At 42.4% G+C, this 16599-nt stretch overlaps 2 protein-coding genes across 9 annotated transcripts in view; one reads left to right on the top strand and one right to left on the bottom strand.

Moving 5' to 3' along the window:
- LOC117778351 (guanine nucleotide exchange factor VAV3-like) overlaps positions 1–5711 on the bottom strand; it is a 47641-nt gene extending 41930 nt beyond the window's left edge. For both annotated transcript variants that reach the window (XM_034613855.1, XM_034613854.1), the window contains exons 1-2: positions 5243–5711; positions 1906–2022 (exon numbers count right to left, since the gene is read on the bottom strand). In XM_034613855.1, coding sequence (XP_034469746.1) covers positions 1906–2022; positions 5243–5446 — 321 coding nt within the window. In that variant the 5' untranslated portion in view covers positions 5447–5711. The remainder of the gene's footprint in view (positions 1–1905; positions 2023–5242) is intronic.
- A 3086-nt stretch (positions 5712–8797) lies between these two features.
- On the top strand, positions 8798–16317 carry dcaf8 (DDB1 and CUL4 associated factor 8). 7 transcript variants are annotated; one of them, XM_034613180.1, is made up of 13 exons: positions 8798–9108; positions 9556–9629; positions 9751–9849; positions 10266–10927; positions 11426–11566; positions 11678–11772; positions 12139–12249; positions 12363–12493; positions 12907–13014; positions 13145–13275; positions 13399–13518; positions 13713–13829; positions 14187–16317. In XM_034613180.1, the coding sequence occupies exons 2-13, from the start codon at positions 9593–9595 to the stop codon at positions 14292–14294; spliced, it is 1860 nt and encodes a 619-aa protein (XP_034469071.1). In that variant the 5' UTR covers positions 8798–9108; positions 9556–9592; the 3' UTR covers positions 14295–16317. The 7 variants fall into 7 exon arrangements, with proteins under 7 accessions (XP_034469071.1, XP_034469073.1, XP_034469070.1 ...); XM_034613182.1 differs by having other exon boundaries at positions 8836–9108; positions 9754–9849; XM_034613179.1 differs by having other exon boundaries at positions 8843–9108; positions 9754–9849; positions 10263–10927; positions 14184–16317.
- The last annotated feature ends 282 nt before the right edge of the window (positions 16318–16599 follow it).

Below are 16599 nucleotides of genomic sequence, written 5' to 3'. Positions count from 1 at the left end.
GGATGTGCTGTACATATTTGCAGGCACCACCTCCCCTGCAGGATTATCAGTGGGCAGATTAACTGGAAGCTTCTTTAGAAACATTACACACTGAATGGAAAGGAAATAGTCTGTGTGGGAAACTGCACGCGAAGCTCTGCATGCAAGCCCTCGTAGTTCTCTCAGACTTAAGACCATTCTCTATCCCCTGCAGGGAAGTGATTTAAACATTGTAAACTGTGTAATATGCCTGAATAAAAGACCATTTATATACTTGTCTCTGTGCACTGCCGACACACTTTATTTAAAATACCTGAGAATGTCAAAAAAACTACATGAGATGCCATAAAAATTACTTCAACTAGACACAAATCTTTATCAAGTAAAATATTGCATGAGGTAAATAAGTCAGATGAAATCCTTTTGACCAGAGATTAAAGGCTTTTATTATCTTTATTATTTTAAATCTACTGAATTATATAATTATAAATATATTAATTATATTAGTACAAATAAAATCTGCTCTAGTGGTTAGAAAGCATACACTGGAAATATAAAGGTGGACGACGCAACTCCCCCTTTTCCTCCCACTATCCAGAAATGAAGCTAAAATATCCTGGCTGTGGTTGCCGCCATCTTGCTCATTAATAGCCAGAGTGTCTTCAGTAGCGATCGGGGAATGGAGCGACAATTCTGTCCCATCTGCTAACATGGAGGAGGCTGGATTTGTGACCTATATTGCAGCCAGCCACCAGGCGGCGATTTAAATGCTCTGGCTGTCATATCGTCCATCTTTATATACAGTGTATTGTTAGAAGTGGTTCGTAATACTTTCTCTGTGGATCGCCTATGAATTGTCTGATGACTACAAACGCTTTGAGGCAAAGTCAAGCACCAAATGCACTGAAGTAAGGAAATGGGAGTGAGTGTTTCTTTGAGTAAATTCAGGCTGCTGTGCTGCGAGTCCACTGAGCAGCGAGGAGAAGTGCACTACAAACCCACTGACCTGATAACACAGTGTGGCTCCCACAATAACACAGCAATAAAAACTGAGTCGACCCCTTCAGACAAACACCAGGAAGATGCTCGGCAATGTATGGAGGAAATGGAATGCTTTTAAACTCTCACACACACACACACACACACACACACACACACACACACACACACACACACACACACACACACACACACACACACACACACACACACACACACACACACACACACACACACACACACCTTATTTCCATCAGAGGCAAACACACTATCCCTCTGACTCGCTCTATATCTTACTAATTTTCCGCAATTTGACTTTGCTTCATGCACTTCCTTTTACTTTTTACCCAACTATGACATTGAATGTATGTTTTGCATGAAACTTTAACACAAACACACGTTCTACCGAGTCTGGATTTCACATGGGAGTTTTCTGCTCACATTCATCTCAAGCTTTTCCAGAAAATATTAGAAAATACAGCTGTGGACCAATCATTTTAAATACTGTGTAGAAATTGTTTTCTTTTGTGTCACAGCTTATTCTTCCAGTGAATGACAAGCTGCTTGGTAAACCATGGTACAGTTTTGGTTTTTGTGTGAAACATTCTCAGAATGTGACTTGTTTATCTCAACAATTCATCTGAATTTCTGAACACAGCCACTACAAGCCTTATCATCACTTACAGGTTGTTGATGTCACAGATGAACAGTAGATTACTTCAAACCTCAACACAAATACATTTATTTATTTAACACTGATTAAAATGTGCGCAATCCCGAAAAGCTCACAGACTTTTTATAAGTTGTTGCAACTAAAGAAGACGGCAGCTAAAAGGAGAACTGTTGGAGAATATCATCATATGTGAAAAGACAGGATTGCTTCTAAGTGTGGTGACAGAAAAACACAACAATGGGTGTGGGTGTTACCTTTCCGAAGTCTCGAACGTCGAAGAGATCAAAGGCTTCAAATAAGTCGTTTTTCTTCATCCCAAACACGTCGCAGCACGACGTCAGGAACGTGCGGATGTTCTTCAAGCACAGGAACTGCACAGAGCAACGACAGAAACTCAAATTAGCTTCCTTTATTTCTTACAGTAACTTTTCATTTTCTAAAATCATGTTAAGACAATTTTTGTATTTTCACACTTCATATTTTTCGTTTTTCTTTTGCTTTAAATAGAGCAGCGTTAAAATGGCAGAGTAAATAGATGATACATACAAATCCATCCATTATCTATACTGCTTATATTTTGAGGGTCGCAGGGGAGAGCTGGAGCCAAACCCTGCTGACATCAGGCAAGAGTGGGGGTGCACCCTGGAGTATTACAGGGCTGATATATAGAGACACCCCCATTCACAGAGTCTCCAATCAACCTAACCCCTGATATATAAACACATCTGACACATATTTCATATATAAATACATATGTTTGAGTCAAGCTCTGGCTAATTAAACAAAAAAATCCCTTACACATATAGTGCACATGTAAAGTATTCAAGCAGTAAACAAATACCAGCATAATTGAGAACATTATTAAGTGATGACTAAACGAGAAGCTCATAATGTGATAATTTACTGTATTAACAGAGCTAAATAGATTCTTGGGAGCAGATAGGCCACTTTTTATCAGCCCATCGTGGAGGCGCCTGTAATTACTCCACCGCCCTCTGGGGCCCTGCTTGTCTGCGGAGGAAGGGCAGAAATCTGCCAGCCTCATATCCCTGAATACAGTCAACGTTCTGGGGCAGCTTCTCGTCTTCATGTCCACTTTGGGGGTAAAATGGACCATGTTGTCTGCTGTTATCTTATTTGTTGTTGCACCGTTTATATTCTGATGGGGAAACTTCTCATTGGATCTGAGTTGTTCTCTCATTTCTCTATGAAAACATAAAGTAAATAATGTAAGAAGAGCTAAGAATGTAAGTACGTTTCCTTTCTTAGTCCGAACATACATTATGATAAATAAAGTACTTTTCCCCGCATCATCACAGTACACTGCACCCTCCCCATCCACTCCATTACCTTCATGCCCTTGATTCTACTTCCAGGATCGTAGGTCAGCAGGGCTACAATGAAAGAGCCATTTCAAATCTGGCACACATGCTTTTCTCCACCATAGTCAGATGGCCTACAGCTGCAGGCTGGGATTTGCCATTGTCCAGCATTTTATGCACCGTGTTCGCTTTCACTCTCTGTCAAGAGGGTGAAGACAAGTGGACGCACACTGACGGAGCACGTACAGAACTCTGCAGAGCGGAAACTGACATTTATTTATCACAACGTTAAATGTCATTTTTTTGGATAGATGTGTGGAAAGGAAAAGTAAAAACTGTTTCTCTGATTAAATCTTTTTGAAAGTACCTGAACATTTACTAAATCTTTCAAAAAGAAACCAAACGATGTCAGTTCTACTTGTGTAAAAACCATTTTGTCATGCATTCTTTGACATTAGATCTGACTGTGCTATAGATTACTCGGAATCAAATGTCTTATTGAGTCTGAGTCAAATGCAACATCCTTTAAAAAATATATATATATATATTCAGATCTAACCGCCTGCAGTGGTGCACAGGAAGTCTTGTTCTAATACCAGAATGACACTCAGTCAAAAAATGTTATTCAATCAAGCTGAACCAAATTACACACACTAATAGATATTAGTCCCTTAAATATGCCAGATTTTTTCAGCAATATACATAAATTATTCTCAATATAAACAGTGTCCTGTCATGATAGTGTAATATAAATAAATAATCTTTCTCTGTGTGTTGAAATCACAAAGTCTCCTGATGACTACACTTGCTGGGCTTCGGTCTCCGTGGCGAGCCGACCACAGGCCGTTGCACAAATAGTCAGCGTTCCCAAATTAATGGGAGGATCAAAGCCAGGATGTTATCAGGCGTCTCCAGCGGCAGCAGGAGGAACAATGAGGAAAGGGCGCTCAGTCAAACCTTGCTCCACTCATGTGGCTTTTTCTCAGGCTGGAGGATGTTAAGAGCTCTGTCACTTATTCCAGAGCCGGCGTCACATAGTCACGGAAACAGGACACAGCAGGTTTAGGGTTCACGATCATGTTTCGGGAGGAGCAGATGGCTGAAGACAGGTCCACATTAGATAATCTCTGCAGTCAGGGTCTGGCAGAGGTCACTGTGTGGTCTTAGTGTTTACAGTGACAGTTATCAGTTTGAGAGGGAGCCAGAGGAAAAAGACGAAGGCTCCCAGACTGATGGGACTTGGTGAGTGTGGCAGATGGAACCCGATCAAAAACTCGCCTTAGGCTGCAAAGCCTGACAATCGACTGGTCTGTTTGAAAATCATGGAATAACCTAGAGGTGAAGAAAATAGAGCTACCCCCCCCCCCCCCCACACACCTCTGCATGAAACTCTGCAATAAGAATGTGCTTGTTGTTCCCTGCAGGTACTTTGACAAATCACAAAACTTTACAGGATGATAACATTAGAGATCACACACGTTGACATGTGGTAGGAATGATCCATTCATTGCAGGTTTTTATATTCACAAGTACCTTTAACTAAGCTATTTAGCATTTTCCTTTCATCATTTCACTATTTACCTCTTTTATATTACTCTTTTTTATCTCTTTTATTTTGCTTTAAACTGGTTTGAACTCTGCTTTCTGTATTTAACTGATCTCTTTTCATTTTGTCTCTGTGTCGTTGTTGACGTCCCTGAACTGCACCTTGAATCTGTGTGTGAAATGTGCTTTAGAAATAAAACTGCCTCACCTTCATGCACAGCACATTTTACAGCTGTTGTTCATAAGCATTATACAAAATACTTTAAGTCTGAAGAAGCTGTTCATGATTAAACTGACTTAAACACACAGATCTGCAGATATTGACATCTGACACGATATGTTGACTCCTATCTACACTCATTTAATAAGCATCCGAGTCACAGCATGTCTCCAGTTCCTTGCACAAGTTAATTGCAGAAAAAGGAAAGAGGACACACAGAAAAGGATACAGGACAAACAGAAAAAGAGGGGACAGACAGAGAAGGAGAGAGGACAGAAAGAAAAGGAGGGAGGACAAACAGATAGAGGACAGACAGAAAAGGATAAAGACACACAGAAAAGGATATTGGACAGACAGAAAAGGATATAGGGCCGAGAGAAAAGGATATAGGACTGAGAGAAAAGGATATAGGACAGAGAGAAAAGGATAATGACACAGAAAAGGATATGGGACAGACAGAAAAGGACAGACAGAAAAGGACCGACACATAGAGGATGAATGTACCTGTGACATCTGCGGCCTGAGGTTGATCTCCTTCAGGTTGATGGTGAGGGGTCTCAGGTTGTTCAGCAGCTGGCACAGCAGCACCCCGTCCCGCAGGGTCTGCGCCAGGTCGAACACCTGCGCCGTGTCCGCGGTCACCCGGTGGTTCACGGGCAGCACGTTGCAGCCGATCAGCCAAACCGCGCACTGCCTCCAGTGCTCCATGTTGTCTGGGGGGGGTGGGGGGGAACCAGGCGGGTCAGTGCAGCGTGTGGCCCGGAAACGTTGTCCCTGTTTCTAACGTGTGCATGATGGATTCAGCTCCGGTGGTTCGTTCCTCTGAGCTGCAGCTCGTTCTCCCGAGGACTCACAGCTGCTCCGCGGTGAAACCCCCTCTGTCTGTCTGTCTGTCTGTCAACTTCCCCTTCCTCCTTCTGTCAGCTTCCTCAGGGGTGGACCCAATTCCCATCAGCTGTTTTCTCCACTTATCCTCCTAAACACACCTTTACTCTGAAAGGCCCCGTTCAAAATAATAATAATAATAATAATGATAAACTTTATTTGTATAAAACCTTGCATACAAGAAATGCAGTTAAAAGTGAAAATGTAGTTCAAATAAGAAAGGAACAGATTTTAAGAAAGATAAGAACATGTTTACATGACATTTAAAAGATTTAGTCAAAGGCTTAAGTAAAGAGAAATGCTTTAATTTTTCTTTTATAAACTTTCACTGAACTATCTTCTATAGCAGCAGTCTGTTTAAGATCACTATTATTCATTTTAGAGGGAATTTGTAGCTTATTCCACTGTGCACATTATTTAGGAATGAGGGGTCCAACAGATAATTTTTATTATTACAGTACTAATTTGTGAATTTGTGTCTAGATTTAGATTTAGTTTGATTTATTTATGTTTCCTAATTGAAACCCCAGGCTGTGAAATGAGCTGTAGGACCCCCTCATGCTTTCCACTGTAAGAGTAAGTAATTACACTATTTTGGGCAAATACAATACTTTTATAATAATTTATCATTTAAGATGTAATTATACTTTATTAGTAGTAGTAGTGGAAGTATAAGTAGTAGTAGTGGTAGTAGTATTAATTGTAGTGGTAGAAGTAGTAGTAGTAGTAGTGTAGTACTGGGTGAGGTGTATTCCTTACTTCTAAAATGAGTGGAGTATATATTCCTATAGAATCTACTGTAAGAAGCTGCAGAATCCTGATTGTGAAGTTTACCGTGTTTTTTACTGACACATCAGTAGATGTTGAATCAACACTGAGGCTAAATACAAATACCTGATTTAGATGATTAATTGACTATTAAGGTGGTTTGCAATTAAAGTTCTCTCAGTCAACTAATCAATCAATCGCCTATGAATTCCAGCACTTATTGTGAGGGGCTGTGTGTGACTGTGTCTGTGAGTAATCCTCCTCCCCCACACGCTCAGCTGACATTCCATATGGATTATAAACAGCTTTCAGGTGACCACAATCTGAGTTTTTTGATGGCAGGTGTGTTCTGATCTCTTTGTTTCAGTATAACCAGATAGAAAAGAATCAAGGGATCTAACAGAGGCAGAGAGAAGCACATCCTCTTGCCACAGGATTTACGGTAGATCACTGTCAGTAAACCCGTGACATAAACACAGGAAGGAAGCCGAGGGATCCCGTCATATTTCACCCTGCGTGTGGGAGCCAGATGTTTCCTCAGACATTGATCAGGCTTATGGACTTACACTCGTATAAGAGTAAATGGATTTTCTTACTATGAATACAGAATAAATCTTATAATGCAATGAAAATAATGTCTATACTATATCAGATCATATCTTAACAAACACATTGTTAGTGCTCGCTTTTAGGAGTTAAATGCACAATGGTGCTTCTTGAACAAACACCGTACCAAACTGACACCCTTTCAGCAGGGCATTGGTGAAATTTTATATTAATTAAAGATAATTAAATTATTATATTAATGTTACACGTCAATGTGACACGTCAATCTTTAGTTTATGAATAAGGCCTGTTGTCTAGTAGCTGAAGTCAAGAGAGGTGGTTAGGGTTAGGGTTAGGGTGGGTGAGGCTAGGTTATCTTATCTTAGGTTAGATTATCTTAGTTTAGCTTATTTTAGCTTATCTTAGTTTACCTTAGCTTATCTTATTTCAGGTGAGGTTAGGTGAGGTAAGCAAAGGTATATATAATGTTGCTTTTAATTCTAAATCACTTCCTCAAGCTTTCCGCAGCATTTCTGGTTACAGTTCTTGTTCCATGTGTTTTCCCTTTTAACGTAGTTTTGTTTTTGTGACGTCCTTTTCATTTTTCCATCTCTGGATATGTTGTGTATTTCCCTTTTTGTGCTTTGTACATTCTCCTCAGGAGTCACTGTGGTGGACACCACAACAAAGCTAAAAGGAGGGTGACCAATGGACTTCATTTTGCCAGGTCGACAAAAACACGGCTTCAAATGAATAATGATAAAGTTGCTCTGCTGGATGTGACAACACTTTCTCAACTTTGTCTAAGTGATGACAGTGTTTTCAGTTGATTACACTGCCCCCGAGTGGCCAAAGCTGTCACATTCACACCATTGAAAAAACAAAACCTCTCTGAGCGAGTTACAATATATGAAAAAGTGGAGCAACTGGAGATTTTGCATAATTTTTTGTGATAATTAGCAGGTGAACACACATCTATGCTGCTGCTGTTTGGCAAGTGTCTGTATAAATCCTCTCACATTTAAATCATCTCTCTTGGTGCAGGCCTTAAGTGTGCCATGAAAGTTGTACGATTAAGGGTGAGAAAGAAATATAATCAAAAATAAATATAGTGAGTAAATGTAGTCAGGATATCCATAAATTGAAGTCTAATATTAAAAATAACTGCTCGTCAGGTTATAATTAGTCAAAAAGACAGTTTGTAATGCATAGGCATCAAATACACGCATAAACAGTAAACTGGTCATTTTAAAGATATGCAGGGATGTGGATAATCAAGTTACTACACGTTCTACATCCTGAATATGGTTAAAGCCTGGATAACACATTACAGGGACTAGTGTGCATGCTACAATACTAATTGACACATGCTGTTGATGGTATGACACAGAACAGTCTGAATAAAATAAAATTTTACTATAAAGTTATTGTATTTACCATAAAAATATTAATTATATATATAATATACTAATGTTGATTACATGCCGTAAATTATTCTAACGAATGCCCCTAGTCCTTTTAGGTAATCAAAATGGGCAGAAAACCATTAAAGGTTCAGTGTGTAAGATTTAGGTGTTGTCATAGAAACTCAAAAGTTGTTTAGTTTGTCCAGTTTGGACATCTGTAAAAAAAAAAAAACATGGCGGCCTCCGTAGAGAGGACCCACTCCTGATGTAAATATAAAGTATTTCAATATAAAGGATCCATTATGTAAGAAATATAAAACAATTTAGATGAAAGACACTAGTGAAAACATCACTAGGATTATTTTATATCTATATACATTTATACATCCCTTTCACCTCAATCTTACACACTGAACCTTTAACAGTAGTAACAGGCTACTGGTGGTGTTAGCATCGTTAGCATGCTATCCTCTGTCAACTTCCGGTGGAGAGAAAAGCGACGCGTGCACGACACCGGAAGTGAAAGCGGGAATAAAGAAGCTGAAGCGTCAAAACATAAACAGAAAGCGCTGGAGCTTGTGTGGGACTCGCCTGTCTCACGCTGAAACCTTCAGCCCCCATGTCGTGTGTTCCCCGGGACACTAACCCCAGCAGAGGCCCCTAGCTGAGCCGCCGGCCGCTGCGCTGGACACACAACACCTGCGGGAAGAAAAGATTGAAGGGACGAAAACTCACAAGTGCGCCTCGTCGGGCCTTCGAGCAGAGGTAACGTTAGCCGCGCTCGTTAGCCGCGCTCGTTAGCCCGCGCTAGCTTCTTTACGAGCAGCTGTTCGGTTGTCAAGCGGATCTGACAGAACTGAGCTGACATTTGTTAGCCGCCAGCCGATGCTAGTTAGCATTAGCCGCTGTGAATCACGGCAGGCAGGTAGCGGAGGCGCTGGACGTCACACCACAAAGCACATCGGGGATTTTTTTTAAAAAAGGGCCCTGGAAGCAAGCTAGCAAGTTTGTTAACGTCGCTGTGTGCAGATGGGGACGTTAGCCTGGAAGCTACAGTGCTAACCTCAGCACACTGGTGGTGGTGGTGGTGTTGTTGTTGTTGTTGTTGTTGTCGTCAGCGGGTGCAAGGCAGCGATCTCGAGTTACTCACGTGTTTAATCTTAGCACCTTAACGAGCACCCTGCGTGTTGTGTTTGTGTGCGACACCCAAAGGTGCTGCCTCGGGTCGACGCAGGACCAAGGGGACAGGATGGCCGAGGCTGACGGCAAATCCACTGCGCTGAACGGTAAAGGATCACCGCTGCCCCCCCCACCCCACCCCCGGAGGAGGACTGGGCTGTTTTTGTGTTGATGTTTTGATTTTCCAGCGCTGACTGTTCACCTCGGCTCGTTGTGTTTTGCTCGCAGTAGGTTCCTCTGATGAAAAGGAGCCTGGAGAAGATCAACACAAGGAGGGAGATGCCTCTGGAAGCAATGAAGGAGAAACACAGTCTTCTTCTCAAGATGGTAACGTCACCTCCTGAAGACTCCTGCTGCTCTATAGTGGATAATATGACTATGTTTTTAAATGCCTGCAATGTATAGAATGGATATTTATTTCTCTCTGGGATCCTCATTCAGGTGTAACTTCACTTATTCAAGGGATATTCACCATCTAGTCCTATATTGGAAAACATTTAAAGGTTCAGTGTGTAGAATTTAGTGACATCTAGTGGTGAAGTTGCATGTTGCAGCTGAATACCCCTCACCTCACCCTCCCCTTCCAAACATAAGAGAAACTGTGGCAGCCTTCAGTTGTCATAAAAACTCAAAAGGTTTTAAATGAAACACAATAGTGAAAACAACCTTTTGTTGAATCTCCCAATGAGACAGTGTCGTCCTAATCTTATTCTCCTTGACTCTGGTTTTCCCTATTTCGGTAGCTCCCAAGGAAACAGGCGAGGCGTCTGGAGACAAGCCAATGCCAGGTGTGGAAGGAGAGACAGGCACAAATGGCGAGGAGGAAGAGGAAGACACAGACAGCATGGATGGCAGCGGCCTCTACTCCCTGACCGAGGATGGTGAAAGAGAGAGTGAGGGAGGCAGACATGAGAGGGCAAAGGACAAAGATGGTCGTAAAAGGGCAGCAAGAAAGAGGAATAGACCCGGCGGTGGCAACAACCACTCCTCCAGCTCGGACGAGGATGACGATGAGGATGAAGATGAAGAAGAACAGAAAGATGATGACGAGGATGAAGATGATGATGATGATGATGATGAGGCCATGGAAGCGTGGTTGGGAGCAGAGCTCTGTGAACTCCGTGGGCCTATTTGGCGGTCTGTGCCCTCACTGCTCTCCAGGGAGATCGGCAGGGACTCGCACCAGTTTGTGAGGCGTGTGTGTGCAGCCCGAGGCCTCGTGCAGAGGCTGGAGCTGCAGGGCCGCCTGGAGAAGCACACGGGCTGCGTCAACACGTTGCACTTCAACCCCTCGGGCACTCGCCTGGCGTCAGGCAGCGACGATCTGCGAGTTGTGATCTGGAACTGGGCCATCCGCCACGCTGAGCTGGAGTTTGACAGTGGTCACAAGAGCAACGTCTTTCAGGTAAGGGAACTCAACAAGTTAATTTTCAATCTTCAATTCAGTCAAATGTCCAAAAAATTTAATTGCCCATCACAATATCACTCTTCAATTATTTACTGTTAAGCATTTTCTTCGCTAATTTGAATGAATCATTTATGGATTATAAAACTTGAATACTCGCTGAATTTTCAAGCGATAAAGTAATGGACTAAAAGCACTAGAGAGCAAAAATGAAGATTACAATGCAGGGGCGAGATTATTTCCACAGAGAAAAATAACTTCCATTGTGCTTTATAATAATTTGAACCTCCTTAAGATCAAAGATGCAAACAGACAAAAGGACTAGATTTTAGCAAAGATATGAGCAATTGACTTCAAGGTAAATAACATTGTAAATTTGAATTAAACAACAAGGGTTATTAATTATCTCATATGGTCGGCACTATATGATGAAACTCAGAAGACAAGACTGGAGACACAGATTCAAAGGAGTCTTCTCCCTGCCCCTAATGTACACAGGCGAAGTTCCTGCCTCACAGCGGAGACTCCACGTTGGCCATGTGTGCTCGAGACGGTCAGATCAGAGTGGCGGAGCTGTCTGCCACACAGCGCTGCAAGAACACCAAGCGGGTGGCACAGCACAAAGGGGCAGCACACAAGGTGAGTGTTAGTACTGCATGTGTGAATGAAAGCGTTTCAACAATATACTCTGTTGGCCTGTTAATGAAGTTCATTCTCTGCCTCTCATGAATGTGTGTGTTTTTATTCCAGCTGGCCCTCGAGCCAGATTCGCCCTGCTCCTTCCTGTCTGCCGGAGAGGACGCTGTGGTGTTTGGAATTGACCTGCGTCTCGACCGACCTGCCAAGTGAGTGATGCCAATATTAAGTTGACCAGGTTTAAAGTTTGTCGACCCCAAGGAGTGAAAACTAGTCATAAATGTATATAGAGTTTAGTAGGTGGACAAAATGGCACAATTAAGAGCAGCTCTGAGGCAATTAACAATTCAGTTTAGCTTAGAATTATTAATGGTGACAATTATGAGTTTTAATTACTTTGTAGTGTTATTTAAATATTCTGTCTTTTAGTCAGTGAGCATCCACCTCTAAACATCTTCCTCTGTCAGGTTTCCCCTGTTTTCTAAACTATGTCGTCTTGCTTTTTGAGACTTTGTCCGTTCGCCATCGCTCATAACCTACTTTTCCTTCTGCGTCTCCTTTATTCTGTGTGGCAGTAAACTGGCGGTTGTAAAGGAGGGTGATAAAAAAGTTGGGCTTTACACCATCTACGTCAACCCAGCAAAGACACAACAATTTGCTGTGGGCGGTCGAGATCAGTACGTCAGGTAGGAACCAGCGTTTTAGTTTTAATGCTCCTCATTTTCATTTTAATACAAATGGGCTGCAATTGATGTTAATCCTCTTTTTTTTCACTTCCTCATCTTCTCACTCTCTGTAGGATCTATGACCAGAGGAAGATTAATGAGAACGATAACAATGGCGTACTGAAAAAGTTTTGTCCTTCACATTTGGTTTCCAGTGAGTCCAAAACCAACATAACCTGCCTTGTGTACAGTCACGATGGCACAGGTAAATCAATGCACAATGAAAACATGACTAGAAACATTTAAATGATCAAATTCATTAAAAAAAAACTTACAATGCATTTTCCCTGTCACAAGCACATGTGATATCCCTGTGGCAGGATTTAATTTTCTTGTTATTTCCATAATCCAGTTTCAAACTTGAATTTGATTGTCCTTGTCCTGTAATTTCTCTTTCGGTTATGAGCATATCTTATCTTATTTATTTAAAATAACAAGGCCTGTACTTGATGCCTGACAGAATGACCTCTATCAAGATAAAACACTTCAATGTACAACCTGCTCTTGGAAAAACAAGATTGTTTGATTGTTTTTTTATTACTTTAAGATCCACCAACCTTCATTTATGACATTAGAATAAATTAATGAAAAGACTGTGTGATCCTTTCCTCTGTCCAGAGCTCCTGGTCAGTTACAACGATGAGGACATCTACCTGTTTGACGCCAACCACAGCGACGGGGCCGACTATCGCAGGAGATACAAGGGACACCGCAACAACGCCACAGGTGTTCATCACATCTAGTCTGCTAGAAATCGAATTTAGTCTGATCTAGTTGAATTTCACAAACATTTGTCCGTCAGCTGGACGTTATTCTTCTTTCATGACCCTCTCCCATCATCACTTCTTCCTAACAGTGAAGGGGGTGAACTTCTACGGGCCGAGCAGCGAGTTCGTGGTCAGTGGCAGTGACTGCGGACACATCTACCTGTGGGACAAGAATTCTGCACGAATCGTCCAGTTCATGGAGGGAGACCGAGGAGGAGTGGTCAGTCAAAGAGAGACAGATGATATAATATTGAAATTGGGGAAACACATCTTCCTGCTTCCTGCTTCGTTATTTCCTGCTCAGACATTTAACTTCTTCTCTCTCTCTTCTCAACAAACACAGGTGAACTGTTTGGAGCCTCATCCCCATTTGCCTGGTATGGCCACCAGTGGGTTAGACCACGACATCAAACTGTGGGCCCCCACGGCGGAAAGTCCCACAGGACTCAAGGGTCTAAAGGAGGTATTTTCCTCTCTTCTATTCTGTTACTGTGTTGGTTACCATAACATTTTACCCACTTCTTTCTAGTGTCATAGGGACACAGTGTTGTCTGTGTCATTTGTTTATATCTAATACTCATGTTGATGTGGAACACGCAGAGTCTTGTTTATGACATTGAAACACCTCTAATCAAGGATTGATTGTGTTTTGCCAAGGTGATGAAGAAGAACAAGCGGGAGCGCGATGAAGACAGCGTGCGCCATGGCGACCAGTACGACACCCAGCTGCTGTGGTTCCTAATGAGACACATGAGGAACAGACGGCCCACGAGGGTGAGCTGAAGGAGATGAAATGTCCAAGGCAGGGTCCAACAAAGGGATCACAGTAGTTGCGTTATGGGAGATGTAGTGTTTTCGAGAGTAAAGGTTAAGATTTTGCAGGTTTTACAGCTTTATTTTGGATAAATCGTGATTTATTTAGTTTTTCTTTTTGCCTGTCCCTTAACTTAAACTTCTTCCTCGTGTCTTATTGGCTACACTGCTTCCAAAATGTCTGGTGGTACTGCTCCGTTTTGTCCGTGTCCATAAGCTTTGAGAAGACGTGCACAGATACAGTTTCCTCATCTAATGTTGAGTATTCATGAGCTTTAATAGTTGTAATATTCACTCTTCCTCTTTGTCTTGATGCAGACTCGTCGTGAAGGTGCAGATCCAGACTCAGACGAGTCCTGGAGCTCTCCAGATTCCTCTGATGAAGAGGAGGGAGGTCCAGACCATGTCCAGTGCATGTCCTCCTGAGCCACACGCGTGCGCACACACACACACACACATATACATACATACAGACAGACACACACACACATATTCTTTATTGCCCTTGAATTGATGCACAAAGGCAAGCACTATTGACACACTGGCACACTCAAACACTGACGAGCCACAGAGCCACAGACTTTGGGTGTTTTTGTTTTACACACTCTCACACAGACAAACATTTACATTTACCTAAATATGCTGTCGAAGCAGTGACAGATGTGTTGACGCCTGGTTTCCCAGCAGTTCAGAGTGTGCGCCGAGCGACCTCGGTCGGCATGCACACCTCCTGAATCCAAATTTTTGAGAATTTGTAACGAAGAGGTTTAGAGATTGCTCACGTCCCTATAAACCACTCGGAGGCCCCGGCTTGTCCATACATCATCAATCTGCTCCTGTCAGCCCCAGAACTATGTAACCGTGCGTGTTTGGCAACAAGCACCTCCAACTTCACGCACCTGCTAGTAAGCCACACATCACCAGCACACAATCCCTCCTCTCTTAGGCTTTTTCTTTGCTTTCAGTGTTGATGATGAAGAGGGATTCTGCAGAGAGGAAGAGTGTAGGCTCGCACCCTCAAACCATCCCCGAAATGTGACTTCCTTTACTGTTTGAACTTTGAGAGAGGGAAACCCCCCCCCCCCCCCCCCCGGTGGCCCTCACTGCAGCGCCCCAGACTCAAACTGGTTTCTGGTCTGGAGCTTGGAGCAGTTAATCGCATATGTCCCACGTTTGCTACCAGAGGACGGCTAAATCTCGTAATGCTGCGTCCCCCTACATGCCGCCCTCAGCTGCTCCCTCCCCTCCTCACCCCGTTGCCCCTTAGTCCCCCCCCCCCCCACTACTGACTGCACTACGAATCAGGGATGCTCTAGTTTGAGACGTCGACAAAACATGCACTGAGGGTTTAATTTTTTTTGGAGAGGGTGGGGGCTGTTGCCTTGTATCTCATTTGAAAATTTACAGTGAGGTTAATTCTTTTTAGTTTATTTTTGAGGGGGTATTTTGCACTTTGGCATTTCTTGACTGAGGAAGAGGAGTTTCCTCTTTGCTTCCACCAGCCTCTCCTCCTCCTCTTCTTCTTCCCACTCACTCTCCATCCCGACACCCGTGTTTGACAGCAAATCTTAAGTTCCACTATCTCGCTGAGCATGACAACGGAGAAGTAGCCGGCGTTCAGCATGTGCATAAGAAACCAAGGACTGGGTTTGGGCCGACCTGGATCAATCGCAATTGAAACACTGCCTACGAGCCAGTTGAGACTGGAGTGAAAATGGACTCTTTAAAATCCGGCTGTGGTGCCAAACATCTCCGATCAATTGCAGAGTGATATTTTTTTCAGAGAAATTTGCGAGTGGAAACTTCAATCTGTGCCGTTACTACCATCGGCTCGAAGAGGGGGGGGCAGGGGTCGGCAGGGTCGATATGCTTGCCAGTCATTTGTTGTGTGAGAGCGATAAAGTCCAGCTTTTCTCATTTTCTATGAGAACTCTAGCTAGTTGAATTTATATGTACATATATAAATATATATTAAAACTGTAAAGAAAAAAAAATACTTTAGCAAATGCTGTTTGACTTCAAAGAAGAAACAAAGTTGAATCATTTGATTGGTATTGATGCAGAGGTTTATATTCTTTATGAGGACAAAGTACTTTTAAATTCCAGAGAAAACAAAAAGACTTGAGGCACCGTGTTTTCCCTAAACGAATCCTCGTCTGTTGATGAACAGAGTCATTGTCAATTCTAGTATTGAAGTTTTGATTCTCTTTCTCATCCCCCCCCTCCCCCACCAAGAAAAAACAGTATTTTCCTTTCTATATCTTAATCCATCATTTGAGACAGTTCCATCCAGAATTTTCCCACAGGCTATTTTTGGCATCTTGTATACATAATGAGGCTTTTGATGGACATTTTCTTCCACCACTGCCTAATATTGCATTCAACCAGTTCAGTTGGAAATATGTACGATTCGTGCAATAAACAAAAAGACAGTGCTCTTGATGTCGCAGTCGTCTCGTGGTCTCGTTCTTTCCATTTCACTGCACTTATTCAGTTATTGTTTGACGAATGTGGTCGAGTTTCCTGTTCTTTAACTGTCGAGACTTTTATCATCAATTTTCAGATATAGTTAAGTGCAGAGTCTGAACTAATTGTTTTTTAAGGATGAACTAAAAAGTTAAATCTCAGTGGAGCACATTCCTCCAACAGTCCCCCTTAAATCAATCAGGCTGCACCAAAGTGCACTCTCATAAATATCAGTCAGTAACATGGAGCCATTGTTAATTGTTTA

This window comes from Hippoglossus hippoglossus, chromosome 17 (genome assembly GCF_009819705.1).
Source record: "Hippoglossus hippoglossus isolate fHipHip1 chromosome 17, fHipHip1.pri, whole genome shotgun sequence".
NCBI lineage: Eukaryota > Metazoa > Chordata > Actinopteri > Pleuronectiformes > Pleuronectidae > Hippoglossus > Hippoglossus hippoglossus.
This window is presented reverse-complemented; position numbering and strand designations above follow the sequence as displayed.